Below are 25,643 nucleotides of genomic sequence, written 5' to 3'. Positions count from 1 at the left end.
GGACTACAGGCACAGAGACAGGGGTTCACCGTGTTAGCCAGGATGGTCTCAATCTCCTGACCTCGTGATCCACCTGCCTCAGCCTCCCAAAGTGCTGGGATTACAGGTGTGAGCCACCGCGCCCGGCTAAAAGATCAATTTTTTTAAAGGGTTCTCTTTTTCCCTTCCCCAAATTACAATGTACAGCTAGAATCTTGGAAATGCCTTTGCTCTCTTGACAAAGGTCCTTCCTAACGCATTTTCCTCCACAGGCCCTCAGATCCTGATGATTGCAGTCTTCACCCTCACCGGAGCTGTGGTGCTGCTCCTGCTTGTCGCTCTCCTGATGCTCAGGTACAGTCGCCTCTATCACGCCTGTGCTCGGTATCCAGAGAGGCAAGGAGGGAAAGCAGGAGAGGCCTATTGTCTGCTGCTGATGATGAACATTCACAAAGAGGCCTGTAGACTGACCTAAGATAATGAAGACATTCTGCATCAAAGACTATGTGAAGGGCAGAATATTATTGAGTGAATAGATTAGGGCTTTGGAGTCAGAGATGCCTGAACTCAAATCCCAGTTCTTTGAGTTACTAGTTCTGCGGTCTTAAGCATGTTACTTAGTGACTTAAACAGGTAACTTAGCTTCAATTTCTTCATCTGAACTGTTGTAAGAATTAGAAATGGAACGTGTATACGAACTACCATATAATAAGCATTTATAGATGAAAATAGTTATTTGTATTATGTTGGTATATCGTGGGAGACATCAAACTCATTACATTGCATGCTATTTAGGCTGGGGGAGGTTTTAGAAACAATTTATTCCAAATGTCCTATTTTAGCTTGAGGAGAGAGAGCCCAGAAAGTCAAATGGCTTCTCTAGAGTCTTATCACCAGGTAGTGGGTGGGACCAAAACTGGAACTCAAGCCTTCTCACCATCAGTTCCAAAATTTTTCTGCTCAACTTGGATCTACCAAATGCCTAGCCAGAGACATTGTGTGTACTAAGAAATATTTGTTGAATACATAAATGAGTGAGTAAATACCACACTACCTCCTAATCTGCATATGTTAAATGCCAAACTTATAATACCCTATTATACTACCAGGTTCACTTGCGTTTCCTAGCTAAACAAGACAACAGTTTTATCTGTGTATTATACACTTTGGTCTGTGTGTCATTATTCTTTCTCATGTGAGTGTCCAGCCGGCCGTACAATGGTTGATGTTTTCTCCAGAAAAGGAAGTAGACTATTTTCTTCAATCTGACAACAGTGCTTGGCTCCTGTAACTGTGTTGCTCAGAAATATAGGTGATGGTCTACAGTGTGTGGCGACCATTACCATTTAGTGAAGAGTGGGAAGAAACCAAAACTTCCCTCCAGAAGCAAGTCTAAATGGGAATCAGTTTAAGATAGGGGTAAATCACAAGATCAAAGATAATAACGGGTGTTTCTCATTGTCTCTAAACACAGGAGGCAGAGATAGGGCTTCCTAATGGCCAGTGCAATGCTATGCCCATGAGGGGGCCTGGCAGACAGGTGGTACACATGCAGTTTGCCATTACAACGGCCTATGCAAGAAAACTAGCAAACCATTTAAGAAATCCCCTAATTCAGTATGAATGACAGTTGGCTCTGCTGAGTCCCAAGAGTCTCCTGGGGTACAGAGGTGAGAGCCCAAGAGCCTTTAAGGTCTTGATAGTCATCCTACTTGCCTCCAGGTCTTAGGGTCAGTAATATGCTATTTTACCTGCATTTACTCGAAGAATACTCAGACTTAGATGGAAGCATACGAAGAGAATAATCATTTCTGCTTAGGGGACATTAAGGAAGGCATGGCCTTGAGAAGGTGAGTATGAGTTTGTCAAATAACCAAAAAGCAAAGGCAAACCAGGGACAAAACAGGTCAATAGAAAAGAATATCAGTTCCAGAAACAAATACAAGCAAGAACTAATAATATGACAAAGATGACAGTATGTGTCAGCTAAGAAATGATGTTGGTGGCCGGACACAGTGGCTCAACGCCTGTAATCCCAGCATTTTGGAAGGCCGAGGCAGGCAAGTCATGAGGTCAGGAGTTCGAGAACAGCCTGGCCAATGTGGTAAAACCCCGTCTCTCCTAAAAATACAAAAAATTAGCTGGGCATGGTGGCAGGTACCTGTAATCCCAGCTTCTCGGGAGGCTGAGGCAGGAGAATCTTGAACACGGGAGGCAGAAGTTGCAGTGAGCCGAGATCGCACCACTGCACTCCAGCCTGGGCGACAGAGCGAGACTCCATCTCAAAAAAAAGAAAAAAGAAATGATATTGGTAAAGTAGGCTTTCCACATGTAAAAAGCAAAATTAAAACAGGTAACTTAGCTTCAGTTTCTTCATCTGAGCTGGTGTAGGGTTTAGAAATGAAATATGCACACAAACTACCATATAATAAGCATTATATAAATGAAAATAGTTATTTTTATTATGTTGTATCATGTTATATTTTATTATTATTATATATCTAAAAGAATACACAAAGACATAGTTTATATGGAGTTTTAAATGTTAAAGCATAGTTTATGTGGAGTTTCAAATGTTTGATTATGTGAAAATCAAACTTCAAAACAGAATAAATTAATAAAAATGAGTTTTTAAAATTAAAATTATTTTTATTTTTTTGAGACTGAGTCTCACTGTCACTCAGGCTGGAGTGCAGTGGCGCCATCTTGGCTCACTGCAACCTCTGCCTCCTGGGTTCAAGCAATTCTCGTGCCTTGGCCTCAGTACTAGCTGCGGTTACAGGCGTGCACCACCACACCTGGCTAACTTTTATATTTTTAGTGGAGATGGGGTTTCACCATGTTGGCCAACCTGGTCTCAACTCTTGACCTCAAGTGATCCACCCACCTTGGCCTCCCAAAGTGCTGGGATTATAGGTGTGAGCCACTGTGCCTGTCCAATAAAAATGACTTTATGATGTCAGGTTAGGAAAGTACTTCTCAGTCAAGATAAAAAAGGAGACGTCAAAGAAAAAATATATAAATATGACCATAATAAAAATCAAAACTTTCTGTAAAACAAAGTTAAAAGAAGTAATAAACTATGAAAAGGTATTTGAAAAACAAAAAGACAAAGGATTTATTTCTCAAAATATATTAAGAACATATGTAAGTTAACAAGCATAAGAAAAAGATACACACTAGGGAAAAATGAGCAAAATTATAAATACATAATTCTATATAATTCTGAGTCTATATATTCTACTAAATAGCTAGAAAATATTTGAAAGGATAATCTCACTAGTAATCAAGAAAATGCAAAGTAAAGCAATAATGAAACACTGCTTCGCTTACATCACAAAGGTTAAAAAAAGTTTTATCAATACCAAATGTTGACAAGAATATAGAAAATGGGAATTCTCAAGATAAGAAGGTAAATTAATTGATAACCACTGCTTTGGGAAGCAATCTGGTGATATCTGTAACGTTGAAAGTGTACATCCTCTATAGCCCAAGAATTCCGCTTCATCTATACCCAGCCCCCAGCCTTTTGGCACCAGGGACTGGTTTCGTGGAAAACAATTTTTGGGGGTGGGGGGAGTTTCAGGATGTAACTGCTCCAGCTCAGATCATCAGGCATTAGTTAGATTCTCATAAGGATAAGGAGTGCACAACCTGGATCCCTCCCATGTGCAGTTCTCAATAGGGTTCACGCTCCTATGAGAATCTAACGCCACTGCTGACGTGACAGGAGGCGGAGCTCAGGTGGTAATGCTGACCTCTCACCTCCGGCTGTGCAGCTTGGTTCCTAACAGGCCAGGGACCAGTACCAGTCCACGGCCCAGGGGTGGGGGGCCTAATCCCCAGCCTACACTATCTGGGGACCGATACTATCTGAAGGAAACTATACATTCTTAACATTTTGTAGTTGAGATAGGTGTTGTTACATTTTCTCTGTACTTTTCCATTTTCTTTAAACATATTTTTTGAAAAGGCACAGATGGGTAAGAGGAACTGGCTTATTTAGGGATCTGGTGTATTCTCTGATGCTTTAAAAATTAACATTTTTGCCTGTCAGCGTTACCAACTTCACATTTTTTTCCTATATTTTTTCCTAACTCCTTCTATGTCATCAGTTTAAATCCTTTACTATCGTGAACGACTGCCTTAGTGAAAAACCTGGGAAAGTGAAGCGAAAAGAAAAGAAAGACTAGGAAACAGGGGTCCCCAATCCCCAGTCCATGGCCTGTTAGGAACCGACCACACAGCAGGAGGTTGAGCAACGGGTGAGCGAGCATTACCTCCTGAGCAACCCTTCCTGTCAGATCAGTCAGGGCATTAGATTCTCATAGGAGCGTGAACCCTATCGTGAACTGCGCATGCAGGGGATCTAGGCTGCATGCTCCTTATGAGAATCTAATGCCTGATCTGAGATGGAACAGTCTCATCCTGAAACCACCCCCTGCCACCTCCATGGAAACACTGTCTTCCAGGAAACCAGTCTCTGGTGTCAAAAAGGTTGAGGGCCACTGCTATAAGAGCCCATCAGAAACCCTTGCAGGTCCACTGGCAGTAAGCACTTTTCAGTTTGGAGAACATGGTGTTCTGTCATTGGGCTACCTTCCCCCACGCACATCTACCTGAGCATACCAGGGTTCTAAACTTCTCCCAGTCTTCAGAAGCTGAATGGCGTGGATACTAAGAAAAACCCATTGACTGGTTTTATTCCTTTCACAGAAAATATAAAAAAGATTATGAACTGCGTCAGAAAAAATGGTCCCACATTCCTCCTGAAAATATCTTTCCTCTGGAGACCAATGAGACCAATCACGTTAGCCTGAAGGTAAAGCCTACCTTACTTGTTGAAGAATGGGCGCAATTTGCCAGGTATTTGACAAGACTTAGCATTGCAGGATATCTGCCAAGTAGGGATAGTTGTTCTAGAAAGCAGGACTTAGATGCTTTCTAATTTTCAACTCTCTGCCTTCCCCTTGTTTCTGCATTCTCCTACATGTCAGCTAGTTAATCCAATGAGCACTCCCTGGAGGCTGAGATATGGTGTGTTCTCATTCTCTGCCTCTGATCCAGAAGAGAAATACACATATAGGGAATTTGCCATGGAAGGGATGTAGGAATGGGCAGAGCATTTGAGTTCCCCTAAACCTTGGATGCTAATCTATCCATGCTAAGGACCTATGACTTGTCTTACTCATTCCTGAAGAAAGAGGCCTCCTCTGCTTATATTTGCTCACATTCACCTTCAACCAGGAAATAGCAGCAGCCAATAATAACTTACTCCATTTAGCATAGTCAATGCAGGACCTATGCTGTCTCATCTACTCCTCACAGGAACCCAAAATTAAGCTTTATCATCATAATTTTGCTGATGAGGAAACTGAAGGACAAAAGATTAAGAAACAGTGCAGGGACACATGCAGCTAATGAGTAAGATTACTGTAAGTAATAATAGCTAACACTTACTGAGCACTTATAATGCACCACATGCATTAACCCATTTCATCTTCTCCTGAGCACTGTGAAGTAGCAGGATGGAAATTCCAGGAACACAGCTACAATTTAAACCTAGTCTGTCTAACTGCAAAGCCTGAGATTGTAACACATTCCATATACCATATAATTATCCTAGTTTTTATACCAAAGCATATTAAGAGAATATGGAGAGCCAAGACCTCCACAGATGGGAATTCGTGGACTCCTTCAGACTAGGGCCAAACTGATAGTGTAGTGGGATTTGAGATGCTTCCTTGCTTAAAATCAGCAGGAACATAATTGCATTTGGCTTAAGTTTGTCTCTGGAACCTCTCTACCAGCTCTTGACCCTCCTTCCCAAGTCCTGCGTGCTGCCCTCTAATGGCTCCGATACCCTCATATCTATCCAAGGACCAGGTCTTCTCTTCTTTCAGAAATATGACATGCTCCAGTGTGACCCTCCTCCTGCTGAACCTCCAACAGAAAAATTCTATTCACAAAGACCAATCTGTCTCAGCTAAGTGTCAGGATGAAATCAATTTAACAGTAATTCACAGTCAAGTATAAACAACCTTAAGACTACTGAATTTCCAAAGAGAGAATTTGTTGACCTAAATGACAAACTGGAAGTACCTAGTGTTAAAAGAAAAACTCTGGACAGACGAAATATAATTTATTTGAGCAAAAAGTGATTCATGAATTGTGTAGCACTCAAAACCAAAAGAGGTTCAGAAAGCTCCACCCTGCAGCATGGGCAGTAAGCTTTCATAGGTTGTACAAGGAAGTAAAGTCCACAAATAACTTGATTGGTTACAGCTAGGCATTTGCTTTATTTGGGCATGGTCTGTTCAGTTAGCTGCCTGTGATTGGCTGAAACCCAGCCATCTGTTACAAAAATAAACTCCCAAATCAGTTTTCAGTTTGCCTATATACTAAGTTAGGTCTGCCGTTTATAGGAACTCATAATACAAAGACAGTCTCATGCCAATGGTCTCCTGTCTATTTAATGTAACACTAGGAAGAGGAGAGGGGACTCTCAGAAGGAGCGTGTGCACCTGTCTCTGTACAGCACCCGATGGGCTCCCACACGAGCCACCTCTGCACAAGTCCAGCCTTGGTGTCATTCCTCAAGCACCCCCCAACTGCCTCAAAACCCCATATTTCATATTTTCTCTTTTGGAGTAAGCCCAAAACATGTGTCTCTGTATGTTTTCTTAAAATATAAATATTCCTAGAAGTATAATTCGTCCATTTCTTGTCAGTTTCTGTACAAAATGTTTATGAGTACAGATTTTATTCGTTCATCAGAATGAATGAGTCACCTGGCTAAGGAAATAAGTCTTTGGGACAGTAAACTCAAAGGAGGGAAGAGATACGGAGTTTCTGGAATAATTAGCCTTTTCTTGTGCCAGATCGATGATGACAAAAGACGAGATACAATCCAGAGACTACGACAGTGCAAATACGACAAAAAGGTGACCTCTCCCACTTCTCTGAACTCTCCACTGGGGTATGCTCGGGGCCTTCTGACCCCTGGTTGCCCCGGCCCCTGATGTCAGTATCACAATGATGGGAGTGCCCAGTCTGTTCCCAGGGGCTGTTCTTAGAGCTTCACAGGGATGGCCAGGGCCCTGCTTCTAGGGTTACAAAACTCACAGTCCTGGGGAAAATGGAAGACAAATAGAATGTTGGGGAAGGGTGGAGTGTAGGAAGAAAAATGAAATATAAAAGATATTCAGAGTAGTCCAGGGCAACCCTAGTATTATATTTTGGTTCATTGCTGAGAAATACAACAATCTCATGAGAGCTTTGCATCTTATTTCCACCCTTCCTTCTTCCCTCCCTCCCTTCTGCCTGCCTTCCTTCCGTTTAGTCATTCTTAAAGAAACATTCAAGACTGAACTTACCATATCCCAGGTACTAGGCACCAGGGATACAAACATCAATCAAGGCCCAGCACAATGGCTCATGTCTGTAATCCTAGGACTTTGGGAGGCTGAGGCGGGTGGATCATTTGAGGCCAGGAGTTCGAGACCAGCCTGGCCAATATGGCGAAACCCCGTTTCTCCTGAAAATACAAAAATTAGCCGGGAGCATGGTGGTGCATGTCTGTAGTCCCAGCTACTGGGGAGGCTGAGGCATGAGAATTGCTTGAACCCGGGAGGCGGAGGTTGAAGTGAACCAAGATTGCACCACTGCACTCCAACCTAGGCAACAGAGCAAGGCTCTGTCTTTAAAAAAAAAAAAAATCAATCAAATACTGTCACTGCTCTCAAAAGTTTACAGTCTAGTGAGACACACAAACAAACTGTTATAATATGCATGTAACAAGTTACACCACAACAGTGTCTCCTAAATTTCATTGATTTTTGCAGCGAGTGATTCTTAAGGATTTCAAGCACAATGATGGTAATTTCACTGAAAAACAGAAGATAGAATTGAACAAGGTATGTAGCCCTTACTTCAAACCCTTGAGAAATAACTTCACTCCATTTCTTCTAATCACTGAGGTTGCTGGTGGAGTAAGAGGCTGACAGAGAAGCCCTCAGGCCAAGAAATGGTGACTATATTTCTTGTTGAAAATTCTACCAAGAGATATTGGAAAGTGAGGTTGATGGCGTAGAAAATTCTGGAAATCTACTAGTCTTTCCTAGAAAGTGGACCTGATACTATTTGAAAGTAAAGTTTGTACTCAAGGCCTCTTACTGACAAAGGAAAGGTTGTTGAATGAGATTAATATAATGTGTGATAAGCAATGGATACTGACATTCAATTTGTTAACAGCAACACATCTTCTCAAAGATCTGAAAGAAAACACATTTTATTGGCATATTAATTTTTACTTTGGCACCCTGTTCTGCCTAATTTGCTTTGTAAACAAACATGTTCTTCTAGTTGCTTCAGATTGACTATTACAACCTGACCAAGTTCTACGGCACCGTGAAACTTGATACCATGATCTTCGGGGTGATAGAATACTGTGAGAGAGGATCCCTCCGGGTAAGAAACCATGGTCATTTCCAATTTTCTAATCATATAAAAATATTCAGCAGGACTTTAAATAAAAATATTTATCGAGTAAAATGATATTAAAGAGTGATCATGGAAAGTTGGTGGGGTCACAAGCTTTCCAGACTTTTTTCGAGATTTTTTCAATCAGTCTTATTATCTTTTAAAAAAGCCAAAAAAATTCAGGAAAAAGATAATAGATTTAGGGAGGGGAGTAAACAGAGAATGGAAGTGGAAAAATGAGTGATCACCTCCAAATACATTTTATTTTACATGAATACTTGCTTTTGTATTAAAAGAGAAATGGATAATCATTATGATAGCACCAAATAAGCAAGAACGATGACTTGGTCATCGTTCTTGGTTCTGCTGCTGCCCAAATTATTACTCCACTCTTGGACTAAGGATCATCCAGGAGTTGCCAGATGAGGTCAGGTATTTGGACTGAGCAAGTCCAAAGCAAACAGAGAAACTAAGAAAAAAAGCAAGAATATTAGCTTTCACACTATCCAGTATAAACGCAAATCTACCCTCCAAGAAAAAGTCGTAGCCCTAAATGTTACTATCTGTTTTAAAAATTCTTTCATGCTTGTTATTCTGACATCTGAGGGCTCTTTCTCTGGATTAATCCCTATGAAATGTAACAGTGGTATAAGGAAAAAGTGACACATTAAGCCATTAGCTATATTTAGCACTTTGAGAATTCATTTGCTGTATAGCAGAAGGGAAAGCAAGCCCATGAGGGACTAGTGTAATGGAATGTGGTAGAGAAATCTTGAGCAGGCGGCTGGCCAGGAGAATTAAGATCAAAGAGGAAAATGGTGCTAAGGTAGAAGTTCTTAAAAAATAATAAACAAGGCTGGGCACCATGGCTCACACCCGTAATCCCCGCACTTTGGGAGGCCGAGGCGGGCGGATCATGAGGTCAGGAGATCGAGACCATCTTGGCCAACATGGTGAAACCCCATCTCTACTAAAAATACAAAAATTAGCTGGGCGTGGTGGTACGTGCCTGTAATTACAGCTACTTAGGAGGCTGAGGCAGAAGAATCGCTTGAACCAGGGAGTCAGAGGTTGCAGTGAGCCGAGATCATGCCACCGCACTCCAGGCTGGCAACAGAGTGAGACTCCATTTCAAAAATAATAATAATAAAATAAATAATAACAATAACAACAATTTAAGTATCCAATGCAAAATTTAGAAGAATAACTATAACATAAGGAAAGGAAGCTATTAAATATCAATCATTATAAATCAAATAAAATAGGATAGGATTTTAAAATGCGCTTGCAACTTAAAAAACAAAATTATTAAAACACACAAGACTTTCACTTCTAGATGTTATTTTTAAAACAAACATGCAAATACACAAAATCAAGAATAAAAAAGCAGTGAAAAGATGTTTTAATTGTGAAAGAATACTTCATGACTATTAAATTAAAATCTTTAAAAAGGGAAACTTTCAGAAGCGATATAATCATGAAATCTGTTTCAAAAAAAAAAATTTAATTGGACCAATTCTGAATCAGTTTCAGGCAATAACTGTGAAACCCTTTGACCAGGCTCTATTAATTGGTATTCTAAAATTTCTGTCTCATCGAAATTAAATTAGAGTATGGTCTAGACCTCATGTGAAAAATATTTCTAATTTTGAAAGACCTGAAATAGTTATTGTTATTCCTAGAAATGTGTATTTATTTGATCAGTATCAATTAAAATGATCACTTTCATCATCCATTAAAACACTCATGTGGTCTTTCTCCTATGACCTTTTGATTTGGTACATTATAATAATATTGTTCCATTCATAGAATTAACCATATCCAATTGTTTGTGTTATGCTTTTTGTATATACAACTGGCTTAGCATTTCTTTTATTTTATTATGTTTTTTCCTCTGTATTCACAACTATAGTTAGCCTTTGGTCAGATTTTAGTTTCAATCTCATGCTAACTTTGTTCAATGTTAAATGAATTTGGAGTATGTTCATGTTTTTGTTTAACTCGAAAATAGTTTTTATATTGATAATGAGAATTACTTTTACTGAACTTCAACATTAGAAGAATTAAGCTGACTTTGGTATTTTCTCTATGGGAACTATCATTTCTTCTATGGCTATTAATGTAATATTGTGATATAGTAAGAAATATATTTTGTCTTCATTCTTGGTTCCTAAAACCCCTGTTGTTACTGGGTGGTGAGGGTGAGAAAAGCTCTTCTGTTATTTATTTATTTATTTATTTATTTTTTGAGGCGGAGTCTGGCTCTGTCGCCCGGACTGGAGTGCAGTGGCCGGATCTCAGCTCACTGCAAGCTCCGCCTCGCGGGTTTACGCCATTCTCCTGCCTCAGCCTCCGGAGTAGCTGGGACTACAGGCGCTCGCCACCTCGCCTGGCTAGTTTTTGTATTTTTAGTAGAGACGGGGTTTACCGTGTTAGCCAGGATGGTCTCGATCTCCTGACCTCGTGATCCGCCCGTCTCGGCCTCCCAAAGTGCTGGGATTACAGGCTTGAGCCACGGCGCCCGGCCTCTTCTGTTATTTATAATAACCCCCTTTCAAACATACCTGAGTTATGCTACTTAAGATAAGATAGCCATGGAAGACTTCTGTGGCAAGATGATGTTAGAGTAAGACCTGCATGAAATGAAGCTGTGAAACTATAGCTCAGGGAAGAGGATACCAGGTTTAATATTTGCAACCTGTTCTCAACAAGGAAAACAACAATTAAATGGTGATATGCCAGAGAATTCCCAGACCTCATTTCAGAAATATTCCTAGGCTCCCCCATAATAACAACTCCTGTAGAGTTAGAAATAAAACAATACTTCCTTAACATTGCAAAGACTGTCTATCATAAAATAACAACTGACTTCATCTCTATTAATGCAAAGACTCCCTAGCCTCACCCTTTACTACTATTAGTTAACTTCGGAAAGTTCTAACCAAAGCACTAATGCATGAAACAGAAATAAGATATACGGTTATTGGAAGGTATCAAGATAAATAACAAACAGAGAGTGGCTCTCTAAAAGAAAGACATTTATTTGGAAAAGAACACTGTAATGGGAATACATATGCCATCATAAATTATGTGCATATTCAGAGAGATAAAGGAAGACACAGGATTTTAAGGGAAAAAAAAACAAAGAGGATTACATAATTGTTGTGTTACAAAGATCAGTAGCAAGGATGATGTCAGTCAGAGGTTGGACAGGCAGTTGTTGAGTAGATGTCCTTGTGTAAGTATTTTTTGTGTGTGAGGTTGCGATGGCCTTTGTGGAAGGTTGAGGTTTCTGTAGAGTCTTTTGTGATAGTTTTTGTTATGAAGTACACAAGCATGACAACTCTGTTTTTCATGGTCTTTTCTGGCTGTATGTGTCAGGATTTTTTTAACATTTGTGACTCCATTCTGATTTTGACAACTTTCATAAAAGCAATAGATTTTTTTTTTTATTTAAAAATGAGGCCAGGTGCGGTGGCTTTATGCCTGTAATCCCAGCACTTTAGGAGTCAGAGGTGGGAGGGGGGGGAGCGGGACATGAGGTCAGGAGTTCGAGACTAGCCTGGCCAACACAGTGAAACTTCGTCTCCACTAAAAATACAAAAAATTAGTGGGGCATGATGGTGACCACCTGTAATCCCAACTACTTGGAAGGTTGAGGTAGGAGAATTGCTTGAACCCAGGAGGTGGAGGTTGCAATGAGCTGAGATCCCGCCATTGCACTTCAGCCTGGGCAACAGTGTGAGTCTTCATCTCAAATAAATAAATAAATATAAAGATATGATTGTTTACCCAGAAAATGCAAAAGCCTCAAATACTAAAAATTATAAGAAATTTCTATGATGACCAGAAACAAAATAAGTATATAGAAAATAATTTACATATATAATGTGTGTATCATGTAATTGGTCAGAAAATACAACTCAAAACATCCTCCTTAATTTTTTTTTTTTTTTTTTGAGACAGAGTCTCGCTCTGTCACCCAGACTAGAGTGCAGTGGCTGGATCTCAGCTCACTGCAAGCTCCACCTCCCGGGTTCACGCCATTCTCCTGCCTCAGCCTCCCGAGTAGCTGGGACTACAGGCGCCCGCCACCACGCCCGGCTAGTTTTTTGTATTTTTTTAGTAGAGACGGGGTTTCACCGTGTTAGCCAGGATGGTCTCGATCTCCTGACCTCGTGATCCGCCCATCTCGGCCTCCCAAAGTGCTGGGATTACAGGCTTGAGCCACCGCGCCCAGCCCCTCCTTAATATTTTTAACAAAAATATTTATTTGAAAATACTCAACATGAAATGCAAAGAATCAGTTAAGAACACTGAAAGTTTTCTAAGACATTAAATAAATCTTAACAGAACTTAGTCAAGTTCTTAGATAGGAATCAATGATGTGCTGGAACTGGCTGGTACTAGCTCAGAGCTGACTGTTAAGTTATTCAAGAATTTGCCAGTCAGTGTTAAAGTTTTGGAAGCTGGAATCATTCAGGGTGGAAATATTTCACATCGTACTCAGCAAGCATATTATAAATCAGGGCTGTTGCTAACAGAGAGCCAGTTTACCGACACCCTATACTGACAAATTCACGTTGAAAATGTATAAATTCTTCTGAAAACAACAAACTTGCAATCGAAGGCAAAGACTTTTCTTAATTAACAGAGATCATCAGAAATACATACATATACACACACATATACATATGAGCAATAATAACCAAAGCAGTTTTGAAAAAGAGAATGAAGAGGACACTTGCTAGAAAGTTATTATAATCAAGGCAGTGTAGTGACAGCTCATGAACAAGCAAATGATTTATGGAAGAAAAACATATGGGCCAGGGATACCATTAAGTATATGACAAATATAACTAAAGAAGGGTAATTTTAAAAATGGGTGCTGAGATAATAGGACCTTTTCATTCTCTCTTCCACAAAAGGTTCTTTTCCCTTGCTGTTCCCTCTTCCCAAAACTCTTGGCTCCCTACTTCATTTGATCTCAGCTCAACAGCCATTTCCTGAAGGAAGCCATATTTAATCTTTATAAAAACCCCAGATTTTAGGGGTCTAATTCCCAGATTTTAGGCAATTTTTCATCGCACTTATCACAGTGATAATTTTATGTTTATTGGTCTGATTGTTTTGTGAATGTCAGTTTCCTTCACCAGACTGTGCACACTTTAACAGGTCCCTTATAATCCCAGCACTAACACAGTCCCTGCTCTAGAGATAACACTCAATAATTTTAAAAAACAAATATGCAGGTCACCTATTAAAATTGCTCAGAAAAAACATATAAATCTGCATATACATTGCAATCCCACTTTTATAATATTTATTACATATACTTTCCATATCTACATTAAAGAAAACTAGAAGAAAATACCAAAACGAGAATAAATTAGATGGTGCAATTAGCCATAATTTTATATTCTTCCTTTTTATATTGTATAATTTTTTTCACATTTTGTATAGCAAACATGTATTCCTTTTATCATCAAAACAGAATAATATGCTTTTTACAATTTTGCAGATGAGAACAGGGTAGGATGGGTGAATGGTGAGCTAAAGGGAGAGAAGGCATAGAAAAGAGTCTGTCTGCCCATAACTCCCCTCCATCAATTTGGCCTGGTACCCACAGCCCAACCAGCCTTACCTGAAATGATTAAGGACTTCAGACCCCTCCTTGGAAATTCTTTGTACGGTGCCTGAGTTAAAATTAAAAATCAAATTGGGCTTTTTCCTAAAATAAGAAACTATTGCTATCAGTTAGAGTCCTGTTTAGAGTTCTACCGTGAAGAACAGTTACGTATTAGCTTAATTAAAATCCTGCAACTTTGTAGAACCATCATCATATTAAAATAGTGACTTGAAAATTCCAGGTACAGGTGGGGCGCGGTGGCTTGCGCCTGTAATCCCAGCACTTTGGGAGGCTGAGGCGGGCAGACTGCTTGAGGCCAGGAGTTCGAGATCAGCCTGGCCAATGTAGTGAAACCCCGTCTCTACTAAAAGTACAAAAATTAGCTGGGCATAGTGGCATGCACCTGTAATCTCAGCTACTCAGGAGGCTAAGGCAGAAGAATCGCTTGAACCCTGGAGGCAGAGGTTGCAATGAGCTGAAATTGTGCCACTGCACACCAGCCTGAGCCACAGAGCAAGATTCTGTCTCAAAAACAAACAAAAAAGAAAAAAAAGAAAAAAAATCCCAGGTCATACAATTCACAAAAAAATCCAAGATCTCTCTTATTGAGAGAGAACTTAGTAAACTCTAAAAAAAAAAAAAAGCAATTAAGCCAATTTATATAACTGATTATGTGAGTAAAAACACAAGCTTAATGAAGGAATTTGCTTATAGCAATTGCCTGTTTTAAAACATGGGTCCAATTTAGATGAGACAGAACACGCAGGGCAGTCACCTGTTAAGCAGTCTCCCGGCCTGCTGCTTATTCCTCTACACCTGTCTGATGGGAGAACTGAAATTTGGGGTGCTATGGGTACCTTCTGCTCATATCCAGGTGGCAAAAACCACCCCATGCTTCTTATGCAGAAAAGAAAACAAAAATAGGTTCATGAAAACCCAGACAGTGGAATTCCAATTTGTTCCTGATTCTAAGGTCTCATAATTTGAAGTTCATTATTTGTTTCATAATAGTCTCTCCATAATATCCTTTCTTGCAACAACTTTTCTTCTTTTTTTCCTATTCAGGAAGTTTTAAATGACACAATTTCCTACCCTGATGGCACATTCATGGATTGGGAATTTAAGATCTCTGTCTTGTATGACATTGCTAAGGTAAGAAAACACACACACAGAAAATATGAAAATTAAATATAAGAAAACAGATCTAACAAGTTATTCAACCTTCTGTGCATTGGTTTCTTCATCTGTAAAATGATAATAATAGCTATGTCATAGGGTTGTAGGATTTTAGGTTGTGAGGATTTTGTGAAATAATGCACGTGCTTATAACAAGACCTGGTACAAGGAAACGTTCAATATACATCAGTTATTATTATGTTATTATATTCTTTGTAGTCTGGGTGTGGGGCACACAGTTTCATAGATTTTCCAGAAATCGAAATCATATAAAACTACGAGAAAGACAACTGGGCTGGGCGCAGTGGGTAATCCCAGCACTTTGGGAGGCTGAGGCAGGAGAATTGCTTGAACCCAGGAGATGGAGCCAAGATGGAGCCACTGCACTCCAGCCTGGGTGACGGAGTGAGACTCCATTTAAAAAATAAAAAAGACAACTGAATCCTCAACTTTATAAGAGAAAATATTAAGTACAGGAAACCATCTTGCAGGAATCAATAATAAATGTGGACATGTATATTTTCAGACGTGATAGGAAAACAGAAGTGGACGTGAGTAACCAGAGCCTCATTCAAGAATGAAGAAAAAGTTGGTTATGAGAAGGAGCTGTTTGATACAGTCTTAACCCACCTGAAAGTTATATGGGTGCAGAATCAGTTTGAAAAATGCGTTACGAAAATCTATTTGCCACACACATTTCACTCCTATGATCCAGGCTGAAAACCAGCTTCAGCTGAGACACCCTCTAACCACCAGAGAGAAGCACATCAGCCAAAAACAGGCTTCCTCTTTTTTTCTTTTTTGAGACGGAGTCTCACTCTGTCCCCCAGGCTAGAGTACAGTGGCGCGATCTCAGCTCACTGCAACCTCGGCCTCCCAAGTTCAAGCAATTATCCTGCCTCAGCCTCCCCAGTAGCTTGGCCTCCCAAAGTGCTGGGATTACAGGCCTGAGTCATTGCAAGGGGCCAGGCTTCCCCTTTTGAAACAGAATGAATGAAACATTGTTTCAAAATAGGATGAAACCAATTCCACTTTAGGAAATAATCTAGCCTGGCACCCCTGCCCCTTTGGAAAGGCAAGGCACTATTATTTGTATGTTTATTTTAAATTCATGTAAAAAAGGACCAGAGACCTACCCAGGGTCACAGACCAAATAAGTGGTAAGCAGAAACACTTAAAAAAAAAAAAAATCAACCCTTTGCCTCATACTATATACAACTACTTAAGCAGAGATTTTAGACAATTCTCTTTTACTCTGCCATTTAAACAGACTTTGAAACTAGATATAATGTGTAGGCAAATATTAGGGCTTCAGTAACATTAAAGTAAAAATAGTGGGACTAAAATTAAAACCTGATGGTGTGACTGTCTGCTGAAATGGTTTCCAAATGTCACTTTTTTCTTTAAAATAATGAAGCAGCTGAAGTGTGTCACATTTCTGTTTTTCTATCATCTGAAAAATTACAGGGAATGTCATATCTGCACTCCAGTAAGACAGAAGTCCATGGTCGTCTGAAATCTACCAACTGCGTAGTGGACAGTAGAATGGTGGTGAAGATCACTGATTTTGGCTGCAATTCCATTTTACCTCCAAAAAAAGGTCTGTAATGAATGAAGTGTTCACTAGTTTCCTAACTGATTTTTTTTTTTTTTCAAACCCATGTAGCATGGTCAGGAAATTGCAATACTGATCAGAAGATAAGCACTTAAAGCCACAAGAGACAACAGCTGGCTCATTCTCCAGAACTTCCCACTTGTCAGTCAACAAGTATTTCCTGAGTTAAACAAATGTTCTCTGTGGATTTCCTTCATCCGTGTGTCCCTTGATATCACTGAGAAATCATGAATAACTTAATGGCTTGTAGGATTTGAACTAGGTGAAAAAAATACAGAAGGTTAGAGCAGGAAAAGACCTTAGACATCATCTAATTTAAACTGTTACCTTTATGGAGGACAGCACTGAGACCCAGATTTGTCCAAGAAGGTAGAGTACAAACCAGAAGACCGACTTCCCATTTGAGACATCATTCATTTATCTGTGGCAATAAGAAATATTAAGGAAAAAACTCTAACCAGTAAAATATATTCTTACCTCTTTCAGGATTGTGGTGAGAGTCAAAAAAGATAACATAAAGAAAACAGATTTGTAAAGTATAAAGGGCTTTTCATGTTGAACATTTACTATGACTCACAGTTAAACAGACTCAGATACCTAGCACTCACGTTGCCTTGAAATACTACTTAGATCAACCGGGCGCGGTGGCTCACGCCTGTAATCCCAGCACTTTGGGAGGCCGAGGCAGGTGGATCACCTGAGGTCGGGAGTTCAAGACCAGCCTGACCAACATGGAGAAACCCCATCTCTACTAAAAATACAAAATTAGCCAGGGTGATGGCACATGCCTGTAATCCCAGCTACTCGGGAGTCTGAGGCAGGAGAATCGCTTGAACCTGGGAGGTGGAGGTTACGGTGAGCCGAGATCGCACCACTGCACTCCAGCCTGGATCCAAACACTAAATTATATTTCTACCTAGATCCAAACACTAAATTATATTTCTAATTCAACTTTGCGATCCTTTCGTTTTTCCTTAATAAAAGAAAAATTGCAATTCTGTCCCTACATCCACGTCATGTCAAGTATAATATGATACTGAACTCAATCCAGTAATTTCTTATTGAAGACCTGTGTGCCAAGCATGGTTCATGACATAGTAGCACAAACCATCACCAGATAACCCAACATGACAAAACTCAGATAAATTACAAGTCAAATCCTCTCATCTTGAACAGCACTCACTTATACCTACCTACCTATGGCATCAGTTACCTGAAATTTTAGCATAAGTAGATTTACTTACCTTTTCTACAACCCCTAACCTTTACGATCGACTGTGCATGAATCACAAGTCACAAAAATTCACAAGACATAAATTCAAAAAGGTGATGTACATTTGGACAGAGAACCAAATAAGGAAAATGCGCATCATCATAAACATGTTACTGCCCCTAACCACACAAATCTATACATGTTTCATAGAAACTGGTGAAGACAAGTCCGAGAAAGTTTATAAGGAGTTAGGTGATGCTGAAAAATTTGCGAAGCATGTTGAAGAAAAATTAATTGCATGTCCCTGTTATTACTAAATAGGGTATATAATAAGGATTCAAAACTCGAGTATCTATGGGAGCTAAATACAGCATTGCACTCATGTGAAGTGAGTGAACTAGATGTAGACACTAGGGAGTGGCAGGGACAGGAGTAAACTGTGAGTAAATTACGTGCATTACTTTTTTAAGAATACTGCGGGAACCAACAAAAACGCCACTGTGGGCCCTAGCTGAGATGGAGGCTGCCAGTATGTTATGCCTAGAAAATATCAGTCATAGTCTCTTTGTCTTAGTGTACTGTCTTTATCTTCTTTTGGTAAATTTATATTTAAATATGTATATATACACATTAAATAATAAATTATAATATTTAAATAAAATATATTTAGTATACATAAAATTTTTTTTTTTTTTTGAGATGGAGTCTCACTCTGTCACCCAGGCTAGAGTGCAGTGGCGCAATCTCAGCTCACTGCAACCTCCGCCTCCCGGATTCAAGCTATTTTCCTGCCTCAGTCTCCTGAGTAGCTGGGACTACAGGCGCCCGCCACCACGCCTGGTTAATTTTTGTATTTTTAGTAGAGACGGGATTTCACCATATTGGCCAGGCTGGTCTCAATCTCCCGACCTTGTGATCTGCCTGCCTCAGCCTCCCAAAGTGCTGGGATTACAGGCATGAGCCACCGCGCTGGGCCAAAATTTGTATTTGAAAGGATTTCATAGGTTCATTCCGTATGTCCCATAAACTACTAAATTCTTCAACCTCTCATGTTCTACTGTATTCATTCAACATATATTTACTGAGCATTTACCACAATCAGACCCCATTCCAGGTAAACCTTGAGAGTTTTCAAGACTGTGATCCTAGCAGTTTTAAATAACATACTGCCATATGACCTCACCCGAATCCTAACATTTCATAGTTAGTCTAAAAGGTGTGTGTTCTCTCTTTGATTACCGGTATTTGCCAAAATTTTTCAAAAGCTTGGAATCATATCAATTCAAGGCCACTCATAAGCCATCACCCATATTTAGAGTGGTTGGTGTAGGGAATTAGAGAGCAAAAGTAGGTTGGAGGCCTATGAGCCACTCACCCCCCTCAACTTTGTCATCTCAATGTCTGCATTTACAGACCTGTGGACAGCTCCAGAGCACCTCCGCCAAGCCAACGTCTCTCAGAAAGGAGATGTGTACAGCTATGGGATCATTGCACAGGAGATCATCCTGCGGAAGGAAACCTTCTACACTTCGAGCTGTCGAGACCGGAATGGTACACCTAAACCCCTTCACCTGCCCCCTCGGGGAGTCAGCCAACCTGCTTTCTAGGCTTCCTGAGACCCTAATCTGTTTGTAACCACATCACAATTCTTTCATCTGCAAAATGAATGACTTATCATCGGCATTACACATTTTATAAGAGTATTAGGAATATTAAATATTAGAGTGCACTGAAAAGCATAAGACAACATACACTGCCAGGTGTTATTATTGTCGGTATTATTGTTAACAATCTTCCTTTACAATTCTCCTCTTTCCTTTTGATTCCAATAAGAGAATGTACCTGCTTAACATCTAAACTAGATCACTCTAACAGGTTGACATACATATTTTAGTTCTCACTAAGAGTAGATCTATAGTTTTTGGCTACGTGTCCTCTCAGGGGAAAATGCTTCCTTCCATTCATTCAATTCTCACTTACTGAGCATTTATTATGTGCTAACTGTTAACTGTTCAGTGGGGAGTACGGTGACTAAGGGATGTAGAGAGGGTGGGGTCAAAGTATGAACAGAAGAAGCCTACTGAAGGCAGTGGTGCCCGAGCTGAGTTTTACAGGGTCAGTAGCATTTTTATTTTTTTTCTTTTCTTTCTTTCTTTCTTTTTTTTTTTTTTTTAGACAGTGTCTTGCTCTGTCGCCCCCAGGCTGGAGTAAGTACAGTGGCATGATCTTGGCTCACTGCAACCTCTGCCTCCCAGGCTCAAGCAATCCTCCTGGCTCAGCATTCCAAGTAGCTGGGATGACAGGTGCACACCGCTATGCCTGGCTAACTTTTGTACTTTATGTAGAGACAGGGTTTCACCATGTTGCCCAGACTGAGCTCCTGAGCTGAAGTGATCCCCCAACCTCAGCCTCCAAAGTGCTGGGATTACAGGTGTGAGGCACTGTGCCCCACCCAGTAACCTATCCTTAAGGTAACCTAGTTATAAGTGGGATGAGACCCTTTCACTGGGTGCCTCACCGAATTAACACCTGTCTACTGAGTGCTGGTCTAGGCTCTGCAGCACTCTCACTGAGCTAAGAGCCATCCAGGGGAGTGAACCAACTGGATTTCTGTTGAAATTCCTTCCATTTCTTCACGCTGTATTCTTCTTTGTAATTTAAAATTTTCTTACCCAACCAGAGAAGATTTTCAGAGTGGAAAATTCCAATGGAATGAAACCCTTCCGCCCAGATTTATTCTTGGAAACGGCAGAGGAAAAAGAGCTAGAAGTGAGTATATCTTCCTGTATTCGTTTCCTTGGCCTGCTATAAAAATTACCATAAATGTAATGGATTAAAACAACAAAAATTTATTCACTTACAGTTCTGGAGGGTACAAGTCCGAAATCAAGTGCTCAGCAAGGCCACACTTCCTCCAGAAGAGCTAAGGGGCTAATCCATTCTGTACTTCTTCCAGAAGCTTCTGATGGCTGTTAACACTCCTTATCTTATGGCCACACAATTGAATCTCTGCCTCTTGGTCACAGCTTCTCTTGTATCAATTCTCCCTCTATCTCCTTTCTATTAGGACACATGTGATTGCATTTGGGTCCACTCAGAAAGTACAGAATAATCACCTCATCTCAATAATTTTAACTTAATTATATCTGCAAAGGCTTTTTTTCCAAATAAAGTAGCATTCATAGGATCCAGGGATTAGGACGCAGCATGTCTTTGGGAGCCAGCCTCAGCCTACCACATTCCCCATGCCCTTCCACCACTCTCCAACTCAGGAATGATCTGGCTTCTAAAGCACACATCTCATTCTCTAATTTTTTTTTTTTTTTTTCTTGAGACGGAGTCTTGCTCTGTCTCCCAAGCTGGAGTGCAGTGGCAGGATCTTGGCTCACTGCAACCCCAGCCTCCCAGCTTCAAGCAATTCTTCTGCCTCAGCCTCCCAAGTAGCTGGGACTACAGGCACCTGAGATCATTCCCGGCTAATTTTTGTATTTTTAGTAGAGATGGGGTTTCACCATGTTGGCCAGGCTGGTCTCAAACTCCTGACCTCAAGCAATCCCACCTGCCTTGGCCTCCCAAAGCACTGGGATTACGTAATAGGTGTGAGTCATTGCGCCTGACCTCATTCTCTATTTTTAAATTGATACATAATATTTGTACATATTTGTGGGGTACATGTGATATTTTGTCATATGCACAGAATGTGTAATGATCAAGTCATATATTTAGGGGAGCCATCACCTTAAGTAGTTATCATTTCTATGTGTTGGGAACATTTCAAGTCCTGTCTTCTAGCTGTTTTGAAATATACAATACATTGTTGTTAACTGTAGTCACCCTACTCTGCTATCAAACATTATAACTTATTCCTTCTAACTATATGTTTGTACCCATTAACCTACCTCTCTTCATTCATCTGCTCCCCTACTTACACCCTTCCCAGTCTCTGGCTATCATTATTCTCTCCACCTCCATGAGATCAACGTTCTTAGCCCCTGCATGAGTGAGAACATGTGATATTTGTCTTTCTGTGCCTTTCATTTTACATAGTGACCTCCAGTTCCATATGTGTTGCTGCAAATGACATGATTTCATTATTTTTATGGCTAAATAGTATTCTATTGTGTACACAGCCCGCATTTTCTTTTTCCATTCATCCATTGATGGACACTTAATTGATTCTGTATCTTTGCTATTATGAATAGTGTTGCAATAAATGTGAGTGTGCAGGCATCCTTTGATACACTGATTTCTCTTCCTTTGGATAAATACCCAGCAGGGGGATTGGTGGGTCATATGGGTGTTCTATTTTTAGTGTAGTGAGAAATCTCTGTCCTATTTTCCATAGTAGTTATACTAATTTACATTCCCATCAAATCAACAGTGTGTGAGGGTTCCCTTTTCTCTGCGTCCTTGCCAGCATCTGTTATTATTTGGCTTTTTAGTAATAACCATTCTAACTGGGGTAAGATGGTAGCTCATTGTGGTTTTGACTTACATTTCCCTGATGATTAGTGATGTTGAGCATTTTTTCGTATTCCTGTTAGTCATTTATAAATCTTCTTTACAGAAATGTTTATTCATGAGTTTTGCCCACTTTTTAATGGAATTTTTTTTAACTGATGAGTTGTTTGAGTTCCTTGTATATTCTGGAACATCACCCTTGTCAGATTGTTTGCAAATACTTTCTCCCGTTCAACACATTGTTTCTTCACTCTGTTGTTTTCCTTGCTGTGCAGAAGCCTTTTAGTCTAATATAGTTCCATTTGTCTATTTTTGGTTTGGTTGCCTGTGCTTTTGAGGTCTTAGCCATAAAGTCTTTGCCTAAACTAATGTCCTAAAGTCTTTTCTCTATGTTTTCTTCTAATAGTTTCATAGTTTCCTGCCCTCTGTTTAAGTCTTAAATCTATCTTGAGTTGATTTTTGTATATGGGAAGAGATGAGGTGTCCTTTCCCCGTTGTATGTTCTTGGAGCCGTTGTTGAAAATCAGTTGGCTGTAAATGGGTGGATTTATTTCTGGGTTCTCTATTCTGTTCCATTTGTTTATGTGTCTGTTCCTATGCCAGTAACAGGTTATTTTGGTTACTGTAACTTTATAGAACATTTTGAAATCAGGTAATGTTATGCCTCCAGCTTTGTTCTTTTTGCTTGAGATTGCTTTGGCTATTTGCGCTCTTTTTTGGTTCCATATGGATTTTAGGATTGTTTTTTCAATTTCTGTGAGAAAATGACCGTGGTATTTTGATAGGATTACACTGAATCTATAGGTTGCTTTGGGCAGTATAATCATTTTAGTGATATTAACTCTTCCAACCCATGAGCATGGGATATCTTTCCATTTATTTTTGTCCTCTTCAGTTTCATCCGTGTTTGTAGTTTTCCTTGTAGAGGTCTTTTACCTTCTTTGTTAAATTCATTCCTAGGTGGGTTTTTTTTTGTTTTTTGGTTTTATTTTTTTTGTAGCTATTGTAAATGGGATTGTCTTCTTGATTTCTTTCCTGCTGAGTTTATTATTGGTGGTATATAAAAACACTACTGATTTTTGTATGTTAATTTTTTTTTTTGAGACAGTCTCACTCTGTTGCCTAGGCTAGAGTGCCGTAGTGTGATCTCAGCTCACTGCAACCTCTGCCTCCCAGGTTCAAGCAATTCTACTGCCTCGGCCTCCCAAGTAGCAGGGATTACAGGCACCTGCCACCAAGTCCAGCTAATTTTTTTTTTTTCATATTTTTAGTAGAGACAGGGTTTCACCATGTTGTCCAAGCTTGTCTTGAACTCCTGAGCTCAGGCAATCTGCCCTCCTTGGCCTCCCAAAGTGCTAGGATTACAAGCGTGAACCACCACACCCGGCCTGTATGTTAATTTTATATCCTTCAACTGTGCTGAATTTATCACATCTAAGAGCTTTTTGGTGAAGTCTTTAGGTTTTCTAGATGTAAGATCATGTCATCTGCAAAGAGGGACAATTTGACTCCTGTTTTCCGATTTGGACGCCTTTTCTTTTTCTTGCCTAATTGCTCTAGCTAGTACTTTCAGTACTACGTTGAATAGGAGAGGTGAAATTGGGCATCCTTGTCTAGTTCCAGTTCTTAGAGGGAAAGCTTTCAGCTTTTCCTCATTCTGTGTGATACTTACAGGCTTGTAATATATGGCTTTTATTATTTTGTGGGTGTGTGATATATGGTTGGCCTTTATTATGTTGAGATATGTTCCTTCTATGTCTAGTTTTTTGAGAGTTTTTATTATGAAGGGACCTTGAATATTATCAATGCTTTTCCTGCATCAATCGAGATGATCATAAGGCTTTTGTTCTTCATTCTGTTGATGTAATGTATCATGTTTATTGATTTACATATGTTAAATCATCCTTGCTTCTTGGGGATAAATCCCACTTGATCATGGCATATTATCTTTTTGATGTGCTGTTAGATTCAGTTTGCTAGTATTTTTTTTTTTTTTTTTAGGATTTTTGCATCTGTGTTCATCAGGGATATTGACCCATAGTTTTCCTTTTTTGTTGTATCCTTGTCTGGTTTTGGTATGAGGGTAATGCTGGCCTTGTAGAATGAGGGAGAATTCCCTATTCTTCAATTTTTTTGAATAGTTTGAAGAGAATTAGTGTTAGTTCTTCTTTGAAAGTTTGGCATAATTCAGCAGTAAAGTCATCCAGTTCTGGACTTTTCTTTGTTGAGAGACTTTTTATTAGTGATTCAGTCTCATTACTCATTGTTGGTCTGTTCATGTATTCTGTGGTATTCTACTTTTTTCTGGTTCAGTCTATGTAGATTGCATTTATCCAGGAATTCCTCCACTTCCTCTATATTTTTCAGTTTGCTGGTATATAGTTGTTCACAATAGTCTCTGATAATCTTTCACATTTTTGTGCAATTAGTTTTTGTGTCTTTTTCTAATTTCTGATTTTGTGTATTTGGATCTTCTCTCATTTTTTTCTTGGTTAGTCCAGCTAATGGTTTATTGACTTTATTTATCTTTTCATAAAAACAACTTTTGGTTTTTATGAAACCAAAAGTTTTATGATCCTTTGTGTTATTTTTTCAATCTCTATTTTCTCTAGTTCTATTCTGACATTTATTATTTCTTTCCCTCTACTAACTTTGGGTTTGGTTTGTTCTTACTTTTCTAATTCCTTTAGGTGCCTTGTTAGATTTGAAATTTTTCTATTTTTTTGATGCAGGCATTTATTGCTATAAGCTTCTCTCTTAGCAGTACTTTTGCTGTATCCCATAGGTTGTGGTATGCTGTGTTTAAATTTTCATTTGTTTTAATTTTTTTAAACTTCTCCTAATTCCTTTATTGACTCAATGGTCATTCAGAAGCATGTTGTTTAATTTTTATGTATTTGTGTAGTTTCCAAAGTTCCTCCTGGTATTGATTTCTACTTTTATTCCATTGTGGCCTGAGAACATATTTGATATAACTCTGGTTCTTTATAAATATGTTGAGATTTGTTTTGTATCATAACATATGGTCTATCCTGGAGAATGTTCCATGTGCTGATCACAGGAATGTTTATTCTTTAGCTATTGAATGA

The 25,643-nt window shown here is 39.4% G+C and overlaps 1 protein-coding gene across 1 annotated transcript in view; it reads left to right on the top strand.

The window, feature by feature from the left end:
- GUCY2C (guanylate cyclase 2C) overlaps positions 1-25,643 on the top strand; it is an 82,728-nt gene that overhangs the window by 35,721 nt on the left and 21,364 nt on the right. The window contains exons 11-19 of the mRNA XM_011954200.1: positions 252-333; positions 4,696-4,801; positions 6,861-6,923; positions 7,824-7,895; positions 8,344-8,448; positions 15,155-15,241; positions 16,733-16,865; positions 19,507-19,644; positions 20,774-20,862. Of these exons, the coding sequence (XP_011809590.1) occupies positions 252-333; positions 4,696-4,801; positions 6,861-6,923; positions 7,824-7,895; positions 8,344-8,448; positions 15,155-15,241; positions 16,733-16,865; positions 19,507-19,644; positions 20,774-20,862 (875 nt within the window). The remainder of the gene's footprint in view (positions 1-251; positions 334-4,695; positions 4,802-6,860; positions 6,924-7,823; positions 7,896-8,343; positions 8,449-15,154; positions 15,242-16,732; positions 16,866-19,506; positions 19,645-20,773; positions 20,863-25,643) is intronic.

Source organism: Colobus angolensis, unplaced genomic scaffold, assembly GCF_000951035.1.
Source record: "Colobus angolensis palliatus isolate OR3802 unplaced genomic scaffold, Cang.pa_1.0 Scaffold11, whole genome shotgun sequence".
Classification (NCBI taxonomy): Eukaryota; Metazoa; Chordata; class Mammalia; order Primates; family Cercopithecidae; genus Colobus; species Colobus angolensis.
Note: the sequence above shows the minus strand (reverse complement) of the source record. Positions and strands in the feature narration are given on the sequence as shown.